The 17,744-nt window shown below is 38.3% G+C and overlaps 1 protein-coding gene across 11 annotated transcripts in view; it reads right to left on the minus strand.

Moving 5' to 3' along the window:
* Positions 1-17,744, minus strand: part of LOC110982478 (actin-binding LIM protein 1-like) — a 141,301-nt gene that overhangs the window by 6,563 nt on the left and 116,994 nt on the right. For 7 of the 11 annotated variants that reach the window (XM_022240900.2, XM_087145094.1, XM_022240899.2 and 4 more), the window contains 9 exons: positions 14,997-15,209; positions 14,247-14,300; positions 9,070-9,122; positions 8,299-8,371; positions 6,256-6,470; positions 5,616-5,687; positions 4,136-4,150; positions 925-996; positions 160-300 (listed from right to left, as the gene is read on the minus strand). In XM_022240900.2, coding sequence (XP_022096592.1) covers positions 187-300; positions 925-996; positions 4,136-4,150; positions 5,616-5,687; positions 6,256-6,470; positions 8,299-8,371; positions 9,070-9,122; positions 14,247-14,300; positions 14,997-15,209 — 881 coding nt within the window. In that variant the 3' untranslated portion in view covers positions 160-186. The remainder of the gene's footprint in view (positions 1-159; positions 301-924; positions 997-4,135; positions 4,151-5,615; positions 5,688-6,255; positions 6,471-8,298; positions 8,372-9,069; positions 9,123-14,246; positions 14,301-14,996; positions 15,210-17,744) is intronic. The other 4 variants (XM_087145096.1, XM_022240898.2, XM_022240901.2 and 1 more) reach the window with 3 other exon arrangements.

The raw sequence follows: 17,744 nt of genomic DNA on the forward strand, positions 1-17,744 counted from the left end.
GTAATTCAAATTTATACACAAATCAATGTATTAACCTAAAGTTTAGCGAGGCAAACTCTATAATACACTAGGCACCCTAAAAAAACTTCATCTACTGTAAGATGACATTTATATTGTAGTCTCTATATGCATTTATTATATGGTCCTGATGAAACTCACCAGTTTAGAAACATAATGGGATGCCTGTCAAAAAAGCAATGCTTGCTTTTTAAGTTCCACTTGGCGCCATCTTGGCAGCCTGAAGTAATCTTCATAAGGCATCTGAAAGGCTCTTAAGAAGTCCTCAGCTGAGAGATGAAGCTGCAAGGAAAAATCATAGCAGTGTTTCAAAACCCAGGAAGACGTCTCACCTGTCAAGAGGACTAAGTCTCATGCTCTCTGGTCATTAATTCATAAAATCCATCAACCTGAAGTTGGCCTTCACACCCTTCATTTGTCAGCTTTGGTACTTTTCCCACACTTGGCATTCAAGTGAGCTGATTATCCATACACGAACTGTTTCAGAAAGCAAGGAAACAGAGCTATAGTCAAGTTCATCACGGGTCCAGTCCTGGGTCCAATCAAAAGACCAGACCCAAGCAGCAGGGTGAATAATAACAAAGGAATGTTCTTGTCACAATTTAGTTGAATAGCTTCTGACTTGGCTTGAGATGTTGTATAACTTGAGACAAAGTCAACTACAGCCCTGCAAGGCAATGTGACTGTTTGGCATGTGCAATTAGCATACTTCAATAATGTGACAGTGTAAATTACTGAGATGAATAATTAATTTCAAGATGGATAATTACGGCATATATGAAGCACTTTGACTATCATAATATATCCTTAGGACATCCTGGCAAACCGGGCTTCTCCTAATATGCCAATGTCCTAAGGCTTCATCACAATAACCAAAATACAGTGCATATATTCCAGATGTCTTACCTCTAGATTTTTTCTGTCAACATCCTTGGGTAACCTGTAGTTGGTTGTTAATAATGTCGCTAGTGGGTATATCTGAAATACAAATCAATCAAAATACGAAACATCATTCTGCATCCAATGTATTTGCGAAACAACATCATGTTATTCAAACTAATTGCAGACTGGTTGCCAAGGTAACACAACCCAACACAATCAACCTCACTCTGTTCTAGATAAATGCTTCAACATTTCTTGAAGACAGGCAGATACAATGTAAACTTTTCTTTGGCTTGAATACACATCTAAGTATATTTCATTTATAATGAAACCCATAAAGGATCTAATCCTTCAGCAAGAAAAATGAAAATAAAAAAACTGGGTATAAACACAGTTTCAGATATTTTTAGACTCACGTGCGGAAAACATGTATCAGCTGGAAAAATTTTAAAACAGCTTGATAGAAAAATGTCTAAAATGTTCAATCCACAGCAGGTGTTTGAATTCCCCTTAAATGAATGAAGTCACCTTAAAATCATTTAAAGAAATTTACAATGATGTCTACAAATACCGGGTAAAAAGACATGGGTGTAAGCACGAGGTTCACACTTGTTAGAATTGATAGAGAATACTGTGTGTGATATACATGCAACAAAGCCAAGCATGCATGGGCGTGATGCATAAAACAGTCAAAAAAAGTCATTTTCATGGCACCGATGCTGTATGCTTGCACTCAGGAACAGCTGGTCCTCAACATAAATATTACAGCATAAAATTTGAGGTCTGTACATTTTGTGATATGGCTATAGACCAGTATACCTTGGTCAGCACCATGAAGGAAGGACACAAGGAGTTTGAACTGCCCCTGCAATAACATCTGGCCAATTACTACTTTCAAGTAAGTGCTTCCTAGCACCATCTATTTCACAACTATAAGACCCCTTTGTACCCGATGATCATTGCTGCAATCTTTCACTAGTAACTTGAATCCTTAAAGCTTTGTGTACTGAAGTATAGGAAATGGAATATTCTTATCTTCGTTGGTGCTTGGTATGATCTCACAACAGTGTTGTAGTACTTGTACTTGAGTACTTTATTCTGTAGTTGTACTCATGAACATGTACTCGTACTCGTGAGAAAAAAATGTCCCGTACTCATACTCATGGAATATTACACCACTCGGGTGGCTAGTCAAGGCCTTCAGTAGAGGCAGCATCAATTTAATTTAGCTTCATAGTTAACATAAAAAAGCCACAGCAGTGCATTTCATGGAATGAACAATGCGGTCATCATAACCTGATAGCCTTGTATAGTAAAAACCAAACTTCCCAACACCCAAAAGTTCTGCCCCCTGATGCATACACTTTCTAATGTGGCCATTAGCCAAATAAGTGCGTACATTGTTTGTTCTATTTGCCTGTGTGGTACAATCACAATCACTTTCTTATTACAAACATTGCATGGATAATGGAACAGTGTATCCAAAAAAAAATGTTCTTCACAGTGGCAAAAGTAGGTCTGACATTAGGAGTTTCTTTCTCTATTTCCCCGTCCCAGCGATAAGTTGTAGTTAATTGCAAGTAATGCACAAGTATCACTGGAAGATTACTGGCCCCACTTGTCCGGCTAAGCTGCAGGCAGTAATCAGGCATTTTGGGAATATTTTGGATTATTCGTCTGACTGGGCGGTGACGATCATCAAGCACTTTAAAGTGCCAGAGTTATAACTCCTGCATCCTTTCTCCACGGTCAGCACTAAGTTACTGGGCAGATTTCCTTTGTTTGGAATATTTGGACTGAGTTGTGGGGACTCTAGTGTGTCCCACAACATTTCAGCTGCCACATTAACAATCATACAATACCAACAACTACAGAACAAGGATATATATGCATGTCATGTGTCTCTTCCCTCATCACTGAGTTATGCATGTACCACACAGTAAAATGGCCCATTACAGGCACTGAAATGCATGTAGCATAATTTTTCTTTAAACTATTGCTCTGCTAATTATAGCAATGGCAGTGCCCCAAACTGTTGGTTAAAGGCATATCATTATCAGAACCACTGTGTACCAACATGTACATTCAGATGTCCCTCTAATGCCATTGCCACAAACACTAACAGTATTTGCACACAAGGCTTGGCTTTGTCATGTACCAAGCAGTGTATTGTCAATGTGCCTTCATTTGGCACCCAGGGGTAGTAAGCAGCACGGTACTCTATAATTGCCACAGAAAGCTTTGAAACGGCGTTAATATACAGTGCTGAAAAGTTAACACTAGCTATGAACACAGACACTTTCACCACTTATTATGCAAAATCTGCATGCTCAATCAAGGTCACATAAATCAAGGAAGTACTGCCAATTACAGCTTATGTGGCATGCAAGCTCAGACAGTGGTTTGGAAAAATGCCCACACTTCACCACTTTTATCACTTATTTCAGCTGCGGCAAATCAGCCCAATCAAAAGTTTTTAAATCATGTTTATGTGAAACGTCGGAAAAGAAAATGCTACGATAGATCATGAATTATTAGGAATCTCAATCAATTCATGTAATAAGTTATTAGAAATGAAAAGAAGTAGCTTATTTTGTCACATAATGATGACAGGTGAATCAAATGAATGACCAACATCAAAATGCAATGCAATTAAACCTTTGGCCAAAACAGCATGGTAGACTCTTCAGAATGAAGGTGAAGAATTTCATTTCTGTTTACTTCCTTCTCTCAACACATCAGTTACAGTCTGATTTCAAAACTGACAGCCAAATTATATTCATTACATTACAATTTCTTCTACACTAGAAGACAGCTTTATAGGTGTTCTAATTTTTGTGCATGAAACTTGACAACCTGCATTTTCAAACAGTAGTTAACTGTGAGGAAACACTGCTACAGAAAAATAACCTGCAGACCTGATGGTGACTGGTATAATGAGCCATCAAATGAAAATGGTTGCCAAAAAAGTTGGCAAACCTCCCTTTCACAAAACAGAAGTTATACCACAAAGCTACAGTTGAAAATCCACAAGCAGGTCAATACTATCCCGTTTATCTTACTAGTCCCTAACCTATAATTGTTTTTAATCAATAAAAGTTAAATTTGTGAAGTCAACAGCAGAGCTTGATTAATGCGGTGAATATCGGACAGAGTGCAGTTTTGGAATGGCAGTGCTTCTGAACTATTCTATCACCATGCTGACTTGCTTTTACCACACCAAATGCTACTCTACCTCTTTTGTGGGTTTCTGTGATCAGCCATTGATTGGTAAATAAAAGGAATAAAAAGATTGATTGTATGAAGGTCATTGGAATTAAATGATCCTCCAATAATGTATGGAAAGAACAGCAGAAAATGTCTACAACCACCATGATTGAAATATCTACAACATAATCACCAATGCACTGATCATTATCAGCTGACAAGCATCACTTGCACATTTTCCTATCCTTAAAGCAGCACTAAAATATTAAAATCTTACAGTTGAAATTTCAGCGTCATGCATATTTTTTTTGAGAAAATCTTGTGGATAGACAAAGGAAACAGCACAACCATCAGTATATTACTGAATCTAAAATGCAAAGGTCACATCACAAAATAAGGAGGGTCTGACGTTTAACTCGTAGCAAACTCTTTCTCCAGGGCAAAGGTCACACAAAGTGTGACCCCCAATATGTTGCTTTTTTTAAAGAAATTGAAAGCTGGTGAATGAAAAAATATTGGACGCTTTTTAGAAAGTATCCATTTTGTTCCCCTCCCACCAAAGTCATGGTTATGCCGCTTATCACACAGCGTCGCTCTAAGCATTTGATGGCTTCCAGTAAATCAGAACTGCTGGTTGTTAAAGGATATCTGTATGACATCTTCATTGTGATCTACCAGTCTGGAAATGGGCAACTTTTTAATAAATAATTCAAGTTTCTGTTGACTGACCACATACCAAGTGGAAATGAGAACAAGAGATACTGGCAACTCTCATATTATACGCCATGAGACTTATTTAGGAAAACCAACAATCAAGTAAAAATAGATATTTAATGTTGAATGAAAGATAAGTTCAGAAGCTGTCAGCTTGATTGCATCCTCCTTTGGAGTATGAAGTCAGTCAAAGACCTAGAAAAAACACCCAAACATTTTTGTTTAAAAGTCTCAATTTTCTTATGAGGTGGAAGCTGGCACTTTAAAGAGCTACTCTTTATGAAACTACACAGCCTGTATTGGTCATAACAACTTGGAAAGACACAAAAGACTAAATGAGATTTTTCCCAATGTCTGCTCTATGATAAACCTTGTTTAGTTATAATCATGCAAATCTGACAACAAGTTTAACGTATTATATCCAATTCAAGCATTTTTTGCTTAATTTGAGTATTTATTAAGAATTGTTTCATCCCAAAATCAAGAAGCCGCAAAAATGACAGAGATGCTGTAAATATGACAAACAGTAAATGCCTGAACTAAAAATGTCTTTCGACCAGAATGCAAAACTTGGTTTTTAGATTCAAATAGTCTGATTACAGAAAAAGTCTGAAATATCTGATGCCTGGTCAATGAAGCAGTGTCGAATGCTGCAAACACGGGCTGATGTACATGTATACTGCCATTTGGGCAGTATAGCTGACTTTGAATTTCATATGATTTAGTGATCAGCTTATGCTTGGCGTCATTGGTACATGTTGGTTTGTTTGTTAAGATGAAAAAGATACACTCACCACAGGTATGTTGGACATAGATTTGCCTTTCTCTTTAGTGGATGGTGTTATTTTTTCCTTTGAGTTTTTCATCTGTTACCGAGCAGTGCAAGTCAGTGAAGAAGGAAATGCAGTTAGTATCAAAATGAAAGAGCAATCATGTTAGTGAGAAGAAGATGGAGAGAGCTGGCTTCAATCAGATATCTGATTGGCGGAATGATTCAATGCATGCATAACTACAGCCAATAAAAAACACTCTGATTTCTACATTCGGACTCAATACAAATGCTGCTAAGTTTACGTGATGACTTTGAAAAATGTATGTGTAGTTCTGATTTCAATGTCTCTGTCTGTGAACTGTTCTGTTGGCACTGTTCCAGAGAAATTTAATTCTGAATCCTTAGAGGATCAAATTAAGCCAGTTCAAAAGACGGACTAAAAAAGTCTTGTAACTTCATCTGCAATTCTGTCAGACCTAATGAAATCCCTATTGCAGACCTCTGTAATTCAATTTCCATCATATACTCCAAGATGACCAATCCTCGGAATTTATGATCCATGCAGCAGTGCTATCCCATAATGCATCATTCTGGTGCTATGAGGGTCAACTTACTTGGGCCCCTTTACGGTTCTCTTTCCCTGCAATGCCTGCTCCTTTTACCTTTTGCTGAACAACGCTCGGCAGAGACCGCCCTCTAGTGATCCTCAACATCCGTAGCTCATCTTCAGAGGAACCCATCCGTGAGAAGTCTGCATCACTCGCGTAGCCGTTGGGGCTTTGGAAGCCTGATGGAGTCCGGTACCCCCCGCTGACAGGACTTAAATACCCAGGGGGGCTGAGGTAACCTCCTGGGCTCTGGTAACCATCTGATAAACCTGTTGCCATAGCAATGAAACACTGTTCCATTATGGTGTTAATAAAATTGTACTACAATCTTAACCTTTTATTCCATGAAACTAACTACACAGGCTTACAATACCATCACCTACAGTGTAACCTTGGTCAAGGCGTTCGTCATTTGTCGCAGCGCAGTGCCACCTGCCGCTCGAAATCAAGGCAAAGAGCAACCTCATGCAGTCTAAGAAATATGCAAATTAGCTGAACCAGAACGAACACCTTGGTGCAACTGTCCGCAGAGGCTGTATTGGACGGTGCTCATTATGCTAATGACAAGAGCCGATGTTTTAAATACGCTCATGGATTGGTTCATTGCTACATAGTAACTGCATAATTCAAGTTGGTCGTAAGGTGAAAGGTTAACTGAATGCACACGTGGCTATACATGTACATGACAAGTCAACAATATCTATTTTGCCAGCTGATCAGAGTAATTGGAGATCGAGCTCACCTTTGCTTTGCCTAACTGATTGTGATTGATGTTTTTCAAATGACTAGTGCTATGGGCTTTGTATTTGGTCTGAGGAGCTCTGAGCAGAAAGGTGTAGCCTGAAAAATAACAGATTTCCTGTAGCCTGTTGGCAAGTTCATGAAAACGTTGTGACCCGGCAGAAAGTATTCTAAGGCCTGCCACTGCTCGGCACAAAAGTCACCCAACATTAATTTATCTGCAGCGGAATTCAAGCAGCAAGACAACTCATTTTGCTACAGTCGTCTCAGAAGCTGGTCCACCATTAATTTTACATGGTTATCATGCATGCCAGTTCACGTTGATGCATATGTATAGTTTTGTATACTTAGCTGCGAGTGGTCACTGTGCATTCATCACATGCCTTCATCTATTCATATTTGCATACGAGGTAGTGCGCTAGAAATCTAGTGCAAAAGTAAAGAAAAACATAAGCTTCTGCAGACGGTTGCACCAAGGCGTTCGTCCTGCTTCAGCTAATTTGCATATCTCTTAGACCATGTGAGGTCGCTCTTTGCCTTGATTTCGAGCAGCAGGTGCGCACTGCACTGCGCTGCGCTGCGCCGAATGCTTTGACCAAGGCTATCACCGGTGTGGCCACCCCAGAATGTACATTTTACTTTCCATTACAAAAGGTTTTAGAGATAAGAGTGCTCTCTTTGGTTTTTTGGTCTCAGGTTTTGGCATGATCATCATTGACTGAGCAAATACTCCCTGAGGGCACAGGGAGCAGTAACATATTTATGATGGCTAACTGGGAGGCCAAGTTTCACACACTTGAAAGGAAAAAACCATGTAGGAACATGGTATTACTGAATAGCGTTGAATCACTCACTTTGCATGTGCAAAGCTGAGTTCAAAGTTAGTTCAGTACAAGCTGGGTTCTGCTGTCTTTGGAAAACAGCTGCCCTGATAATTGACTGCTAAAAACTACAGACACAGACCAGTGTTGTAATTGAGTCTACAGTAAGTGTTTTCACAAGTCGTAAGTCCTTTCATGTGCCAACTCACTGGCAACATGATGAACAATGATAACAAATGCTTTAGTCACAATTCACTTGAACAGCTTATGACTTCGATTTAAACTTGAAGTCTTGGGATTTGTGACTCAACACACTCAACTATAAACCTTGACAAAGGCATTTTGCACAAAAATCATTAATGGAAAAGATGATTGAAATTTTTGTCAGAAATAAATGCTTTGCGTTGGAATCAAAATTTACAAGAAAATCGATGGTCTTCACATGAACAGTATTCCTTAATAAAGTAAGTAATTATGATGTCAAGAGAGAAACTGATACAATTTACACAGCCGTCAATGTGAAGACACTTCTTACCATCATTGAACCAACTTGGTGGACCACTTCTTGAGTCTGGGGGAAGGGAACTTGCTTTCCTGTAAGCTTCACTCTACAGCAATAAACACAGAAAAAAACAGCCAAGTTATCAGCGATTATACTGGAAACAGGAAAAATCCAACTGACATTATACTTTTCATTTTATGTTATTCATGGATCATTATGCATCGTTGCAGCTGGACATTCAGTATTGGTTTCTGCTTATTCTTGTACTTGTTTCTATGTCTGTTTTTCTTTAATATCAACCTTTTTTGCCTTGTGCCCTTTATTCAACACTATGACACTGATTACAGACAAAAATGCAAACACTAGGAGAAAAACCTTGACTTTCTAGTTCAAATTATTCCTTTAGAGTTTAATGATATCCCAACTCTTAACAAAATACAACACACTGCAACACACAGTTTACACTGTCAATCAAAAACTCTTCCAAATTGTTTTAAAACAGATACAACTTTTTTTCATTTTTTCAGTTAAGATTCCTGTTTGTCTCCACTGTATTTTAGACAGCCTTGATGTGATAAATATCAAGTAAACTGCACTGCACTGACGAATCACATTTAAACTGCCAATCATTGAAAAGACACTCAGGTCTCATTATTTGGGTAGAAAAGAAGTTCTTTAACCCGATACTTCAAACCTGAGAACAAGTTTGAAGGAATTCAAAGTACAGAAATTCAGAATAAAAACAAATACAAAGCAAACTGCTATATTACTGTCATACATGTAACTCAACATGACTGTACCTACCAAACTCATGTTTCGCATGTTTGCAGGCAAAGTAGCACTCCTTGCTCCATCAACTGTTCAAAAAAAGATACAATGTGTTATTCCACACACACCCAAAATCCAGTGACAAGAATCAGAAGGCATAACTGTGGACCATCCTGTCACAAGCATGTGGTACAAGCATTACATTTCTTTTAGACCAATAGGGTTTTGTGACTTGCCAAAATGTATGCAAGCACACAAGTTTAAACCCATGCGTTAGTGTAACAGCCCCCAGGAATGGTGTCTTCTCAGATTTGTCTATAGGTTTCTATGGTGCAGACTTGGTTATGTACTCAGGGGATTCTAATTCATAAAGTCATGCCTTGGAAACTGCCAAATACACTGAATGAATTCAATTTTAAATTGATTATTGGAGATACTGATGAAAGCAGAAGTTCAGGATACATATCATTTATATGTAACAGGTTTTGCCCTTACCCAACGTATATTAATAAGCACTGTATGCTCAGTGCTTGTCCGAGAGCTTGCGAAAAAACCTCACATGCTTACATATCATGTATACAAGTTGAAAAGCTTTTCTAAAGCCTGTCATAACACATAAAGCAATATATCACAGGGAGACAGGAGATTTTATATCACCTTTCAGACCTCTTTGGGAAGTGGGGCTTAATTTAGGGATTTATACACACTCTGAGGAAGACGGGAAATAAAACAGTCAAAACAAATTGCCCTCTCATCTGCCTCTTTAGAAGCCATGGCCCATTTTTGCCTCCTCCACTATCCCGAAATAGGTCTGACAAACTATGATGCACTGCTGACTTGTTCACATCATCCATGCAAGCAAAGATCAGATCCCTGATTCAGGAATGAGACCTCTATCAGTCTACTGACCTGAGTTAGTTCATTATTCAGAAACAAAACCTCAAGTAGCATGCACAGACAAAAACAAGTCTAGTTATTGCGGACAATTTGGTAAAATTCTTAAGCTATATAGTCTAAATGTGTTATCTTGAAATTACCAAATAAACTTGAACGGCCAAGCTACAAATGTTGAAGTATAAAAAAAGGCAGTGACTACATATACTGGTGTGTTCAGAGAAGTATTACACACAAAACGTATCATCATTAAACACACACGTATGTACGTTTTCAAACTTGCAACTATAAGTAAAATGCAACTGCCCTATGAAAATTTGCCAAATATGATAATGTCCCAAGGACTTTCAGATAAACCTAAAAATCAAAAGTAAAACCTACTTGTATCCATGGATCAAGGTCACTTTAAACAGCCGAAAGAAACATCAAATTAGGCAAATATCTAATAGTAACTTTTCCACAAACACTTGACACATGACATGATTCACAAAGAACCACTATCAGCCATAGCAAGAAGTGTGCAACTACTTCACTGAAGCTAACAAATACAATTATGGAAAAGGCATGTGAGGCAAATGCACATTATGATTAGACTGTGGTAGTTATCACATTGCACATTTAGAAAAGCATGGCTTTATAACAAGGTATACAAATAATCTCAAGTCTGCAAAAAAGCATGGGTGAAAAGCTATGATGATATGTGATCTCTGTAGCAGTGAATACTCACTAGGAATGTACGAACCTAATAAGGCATCTATCTGCTCAAGGATAAAGTAGTTATTTTCAGTTAATTTTAATAAATCATGAAGTGTTGAATCACATAGGAATAAGGGCATAATGATCTGCAGCTTGGGCCATTATCAGCGTCCATTCTCCTAAGCTGGTCTTACATGATGATTAAGACCAGCCAAGCACATTATTCCCATTTATAAATATCTTTTAAATCAGAAAGTCAAAACAAGTTAAAGACTTAAAAATTTCCAACGATTTTGTTCAACAAACACCCCTCAAGTCATATTAAGGTATGTGCCTCATCCCATGAGTAGTCATAAACAATCCCCTGATATGGAGATTACTGGTAGCATGTGCATGTGGGTGGCAAGGAATGTGATAAGCCACTATAGAGTGAATTTGGGGCTCTCAAAATGTGAACTCATTGGTAGTACAATGTAAACACCAGTGAAGACTGTGACCACTCAACCAATACAGCTTATAAGGGAAAAGGGACCAGATTTCATGGGAGTCTAAATTTGAGGTCACACCAGGACCAAGTTTACCAGTGAGCAGGTGCTTTATCGAAATGACCGCACTTGGCTAGTAGGAATGGCTAAACTGGTTTTCAATTGACATTTAAAAAAAAAATTCTACCACGACCTGATAAAAGCGTACAATAATTCAAACAACCAAACTGTATCATCAATATCAGAAGATTCAAAAACTTTCACCGGCGCAAACAATAAGTTCTTGAGCATGTTGGTAATTTCCACAGCGTTCAGTTATTTTGACCCAGGTTTGAGATAACGCAAGCTAAGAATTATCGGGTTCTCTAATCGTCTCTTCTCCACCAGTAATTTGCATATACAGTAATCCAATGAATTACTACCCTTTTAAACCTCCATGAATGACCACTGTTAAAACAAACAATTAAATGACATCACAACTACAGCTTATCTACCAACCGAAATCCTCAGTGACACATCATCACACACCAACAGTAGATATCTATTCCAGTACACTTGCCTGTATCTATTCCAGTACACATTTCCCCTGCTCTGATCACATTAAATCCTTCAAAGGCAACTGGCAAGGGAGGGTCCAACCCTTTTAGTGGTACAGGACACAGGAGAAACCCAAACCTACAGGCAGTTCACACATTCCTGATTTTTAAGCTGGATTGCAACAAATAGTGATTCCTGAGGAAACTGGGGAGTGATTCTTGGCTGATTCTGGTAGTTGGGTGAAAGATGGTTCAAAAGTGTGAAATACCCTGATAATTTTGGACATGTGTTATATTGTCAGGGTGATTCAGGAACAAGTTACCATTTAATTGTATTCTTCTTGTAATAATATCTAATTCTGGATATTCTTAAGGTATTCTTACATGTCTGATAGAGTTAATCTTGATGTCAAACAGTCAAGAATCAGCAAAATTGTTACAAATGTGTCAAAATTGTATGAATTTTAGAATAACTTGTGGCATAATCCTGGAGTTATTAATATATTACTCCGAACAAAATTGCTAAAATTTGTTTTTATTCTGCACAAATTGCAATTTAGGCTTCCAATTCAAACCTAATTCTTGATTATTCTTGTTTTATTCCTAAGTTATTCTTACAAACAATGAATTGGGTTAATTTCTCTCGATGCTATTAAGAATTTTTGGTTGGGATGGATCGTGATACTCGTGGTAATAATTTGAGAATGTGTGAACTGGCCTTCAGCTACAGCCAATTAATTTTCAACATTTACTGATGAGGCTATGACGTTTCACTGGAACCATTGAGTTGCAGCAAAACCATAAACAGGACTTACAAATTGGCTCCAACATAAACAATGTTTCTGCATTTATCAAGTTAACCAATTACTGGCCAGCTTAAGAACGAGTTAACTTGTCACATTCATGTTTTAAATCAAAAGCATACATTAAGATGGCAGTTGAGACCCATCGCATATGTCAATACATGTACATCAATTCCAATCATCAATGAACCTGTAAGATACACAGTCTGTGTTAAAAGGTATCATGCATTATTGAGTTACACTGTGTTAACCCAAACCAAAGCAAAACAAAGTTTATTAGATCATCACATGAATATCTAGTTTAGTTCAAGAAATTTAGTTCAAGATGAATAAATTGCAACTGGTGTTCAGATGCTGATGGTTCTTATCTTACTGATAAAGCACTGTTGTTGAGGGAAAAGTGGAATAAATAAACATCTTCTCTCCAGTTATCAGTTTTACATAAATGATGATAACTGATGAGTTTCCAGATGGCCGACAAGGTCAAGGTCACTTTGTTTGGTTGGCACAACACTTTAATCACAGAAAAGACAACAATTGTGAACATCATACTGCTCAAGCCAATGTTTACATCAAGTGAATGCAATGAAAGGACTGCTTACTACTGGATAGAAATTTTAGTCAACAACTAAACCGAAAGCATCAGGCTTTAACAATGTTGAAACTAATGTGGCACATCAAGGACAGGTTACTGAAATGGCAAGATTGGAGACAGTGCAGACCCAAGTCCCCTAAATATAAGGATGAGTTCTTTTTTAACAATCATATATGTGTGTCTGTGATGAAGTTTATGATCACTTCAAAAAGAAACACAAGTCACCAATATACTGACTTGTTTGAACCTCCCTGTAATGGCCCCTCTCAATTTATAAGAAAATGCACATGAACAAAAAGACCATTACCCCCAAGTTAAAAAATAATTGTCATTGTTAGTGCATGCAACTACCTCCCAACATGCATTGATAAAGAACCATGTTTACAAACCCTAGCAAACAATTTACTTTTTTAAATAAAACACAAATTAAAGACTTCATTTGTGCATTTTCAGGAATCAAATGCATTATTTGACCAAAGAAAAATAATGACCAATGGCATGATTTTGCCAGCATCTGCAACATGGAGAAAAGATGGAGAACATTCCACTGAGATTAAGGCCTGTTTAAAATAGAGCTGCATGCTGATAGTTCAGTGAAAACAGCCTGGAAATATTGGGCAACCAAATTTATGGAACTTCAATCTGCACAGCATACAAGTGTTTGGGTTTCCATTTGAGAAGTTATGCCACATGCATTCCTAGGGACTAGCTCCAAGCTGAAGAAAACAGTCAAATATCTTAGCAATGAAATGGGTTCAGTAGTACTTTTCTGCTGAGTGAGCAGCTTCATGTGTGTGTGAATCAGTGAATCACTGTTCAAGTTTGGAGTAGCACATATGTTGTGCTCTGCATTTTTTCTCACTAATTTGGGTCCCTGCACCTGATTGTGTTCAGTGTTGGGGTAGGGTCAAGCAATAACCATTTGTCAGTCACAGGTTGATTTTCCCATGTAACCTGTGCACAAATCAATCCTGGGTACTACGCCAAATTAACCAGTGATTCGTAAATGGTCACTGCTCAAAATTACTAAAAGAGAATCCCCATTCTGTAGCCTGTCATGATGTCCCGCCAATCATTTGTACCAACATGATCCAGTTAGTCCATCTCATGAATGCGTGCAGCAACAACTATATGGTACAATGCAATGTTAAATAAGGTGTCTTCATATCATGCCTGATGAATACAATGCACATGACCCAGTCACCTCGGAATAAGTCTTCAGGCGAGTGTCTGCTTCGCTCTCGCAAGCGAAGTGGTGCTGTAGACACACAACATGGAATAGAGTGGAAGTTGAATGATATTCAATCAGCATTTCAAACAGGTCTGTATAGGTACTCAGTGCAGCAAAATACCTTGTCAATATTTGGCTAATGCCCAATTTGTGAAGGACAAATTGCATTTTCATCTGGTAATGCATGACTGTGCATTTTTCAGAACTACAGAATTGCTACCAAATAGGTCTTGCCATTCACTCATGCTTTTTATCCAGGGATGCTCTTTAACATGAACCAGAAAGATAATTTAATCATGAGTGTGCCAGTGAAATGTAATAAAAGTAAGCCATCCAATCAAGTTGCATGCTAGAGTCATATGACGGATTATACGACATCCAAATTCAATATTGCTGATGATCAAGTTGAAGCTGCCTTCTGAAATGTTAATGAGCAGTTAAGGAAGATGAAGATTATGCTTCAAATCCTTGAAATTGCTAATGGTGATTCCTTAACTTCTTAATAATTTGCAACAAACTTTCTGTGCATGTATTCCCATTCAAACAGAATCTGTTACAAACAGAATAGGGTTGATAAAACCAAGGCTTCGTGTTTTTCAGAAAAATTCTTGAACAGTAAGAGAGAAATACAGGCCTCTTCGGTACCTTAATTGCCTTATCTCTTAAGTCTTGAGTTTTGATTCATTACACCTAATACAAAAGTGCCATTACTCAACTACCCACCTGCATTCACTGATGATGCATATCTTGTGTGGATAGGTGGTTCCTTCTTTGCTGATGGTGTCCTGGATGCGCTCCGTGGATCTAGGTTATCTGGCTTGGTCTTGGTCAGTTCAGCCTTCAAGATCTCCTTACCCAGACCAGATGGCATCTTCTCTACTTCTTCCTTTATTGCAATTTCCTCCTCTTTCTCTTGCGCATCAAGTTCCAGGGTACCTGATATGAAAAACATGCACGTTAAAAAAAAATCACTATCTAACATCTTTGAGGATCATTCAGTCACTGCTACTGATGGATCGGACAAAATTTGGCATGCTTAAGAAACTACACTGAGACATTGCATGTTGGATGAAAGAAATCACAAGGTGCTGTCAATAGGCTCAAACTAAAGTTCATCTGCAGTTTTACCCTTTAAAGAGAAAAATCTGCCAGAAACCCTTCCCTTAGGGAGTAACTGAAATGCCACAAAAGCTGATTGGTGAAGGAAATGTCTGGAACAAGGCACCAGCACGTCCCTTCTTGGGCAGAATAGAGGCTTTCTCATCAAGTCCATTTACATGTAAAGTGGATATCTCAGGCAAGCTATTGCTTACAAAGAAAAAATGACACCCACAGGACCCAGAGGATCATATCCCAACTTCAAGGAGTAATACCAGACCTGCCAACCTAGCCATATTCCTTCCTGAGGTCAGGCATTACCACACAATAGATTGAAAATTTTAATGCACTGAAGGCTCATTTACATACCTTTTAATCTACTGTGTGGTAATACCTAACATCAGGAAAGAGTACGGCTAGGTCGGCAGGTCTGGTATTATGTTAGCAGAATTCACAGAAAAATCTTGTCCTAAAGCTGCACTGTAATTTTCTCATATATGCTAGTCTTTAATTCAAGACACTGTCTGCTTCAAACAGAAGATTCTTGCAGAAATGTTGAGATAACCTAATAAACTGTCAAAGAGCTACTAGCTACACGTGTGAACTTGTTAAATCAGTCTGCAGTCAGTGAATGGACTTAATATACAGGGTGTTTGAAAAAAACAATAATCCAACTATAAGGGGTTACTACAACCATACTATATACTTTTCAGGAAGGATCATGGTATCACATTAAAGTAGAGATTATGCCCGTTAAAATGACTCAAAGGTTTCTTCTCCAGGGCCAGCATGATTGAGCACCATCTCCCAGATTTTAGGGTGCAAAAATGTGGTTGGTTCACTTGCGTGATACCAAGCTTGTTTGATGGCCAAAATGAACATGCTAGGCCTATTGAATAAACCCATTGCATAACCAGACAAGACATTATTCACAAGCAAGGTGTGGCAGTTGGTCAAGTAAAATGCAACGAGGCTCAACAAGTGAACCAGTGCAGTTTGGTGCCATGATTTCAATCTATTGGTATTCACTTATGCAATAACCCGATTAGGCAAGAAAGGTGTCAATTGAAAGCTCTTATCCTCAATTTGATTGCTGTGGCCCTCAAAATGCTGTGTGAGATGCCATATAGCTATATTAACCCCTTCAAGTTGGATTACCTTTTTTTAAACACCTTGTAGAAGTGCCTCAAGGCTGTCTTATCTCTACAACTTTCATAGCATTTGATTGTGTTTCATCTTTTGACAACCCCATGGTTACAAAGTTTATGGATGACACAATCATTACTAAACTTATTCCACACTGTGAAGGAAATTACCATTCTTACAGTACAGTGCAATTGAAAGTTAACCCTGGGAAAACGACGGGGAAACAAAGAGAAAAGAATTCACATTCGCACTTGAATTTTGCATTTTGAATGCTACGTTTTCCCTTTGCAGTTGTATTGTTGAATTCACAGTGAATCTAGTGGGGAAATGTGCAAAAATGGTGTGAAAAAATTGCGAAAAACGGTGCAGAAATGTGTAAAAATAGCGCAGAGCGAAAAGTTTGCAAAAAATCTGAGTGCAAAAATAATGTGAAAAATTGTGTGAAAGTACTGCAAAAATAATGCAAAAACTGTGCAAAATTATATAAAAACGCAGTGAAAAAGGTGTGAAAATGTCAGTGTGAAAACCTGCTTGTCAAGGCCGGATAGATTCTGGGCAACGTTGATGTTAGAGGCATGGAGCAAACACACTCTCAACGGATGTGAGTTTGTGGTTGTGTACTGAGCCTATGTGTGTAGGGACCGACATGGGCCACTGGGCGCACATTGTGCATATGGATCATTTTTGTGTACAAACACATGGTCGCCTGACTCCCCATAGACAAGATGCAGTAAATTGATTTCTAGTCCCAGGGACCACACTATTTTTCATTGAGTTTTGCATGAATGGATAGGGTTTGAGTTATCTGAACTCCTCATTGAAAATTCCGAGAAAAAAGGTGAAGTTTTTCTGGAAATTTGATAGGCTAAAAACGATATTTTTTTTTTCAAATGGAATTTTCGAGGCTTTTCAGTACATTTACAAGAAACCAGGTATTGGTTTTGAAAAAATGGGTTGGAAACACCTTAGAAAGACTGAGGTTTAGATTGTGAATGGGGGCACATTTGACCTTTGAAGTGCACTGTGATTTTCTAAATGGTAGTGGCCAGGTGGGCGAACACGGCGGCCAGTCAACTTGGTGTCCGCACGCGGTAGCCTCACACGTGCCGCCGTACACAGGTGGATACGGACTGCCTTCTGAGATTCTGTCTATGGGAATCAGTGTTTTTAATACTGCTTCTCCAAGATAAACAACAAGTATAATGATACTCGGTGGCCCTTCTGACT

The sequence above is a fragment of the Acanthaster planci genome, linkage group LG13 (genome assembly GCF_054643075.1).
Source record: "Acanthaster planci isolate LZ-2023a linkage group LG13, COTS_SCS, whole genome shotgun sequence".
Classification (NCBI taxonomy): domain Eukaryota; kingdom Metazoa; phylum Echinodermata; class Asteroidea; order Valvatida; family Acanthasteridae; genus Acanthaster; species Acanthaster planci.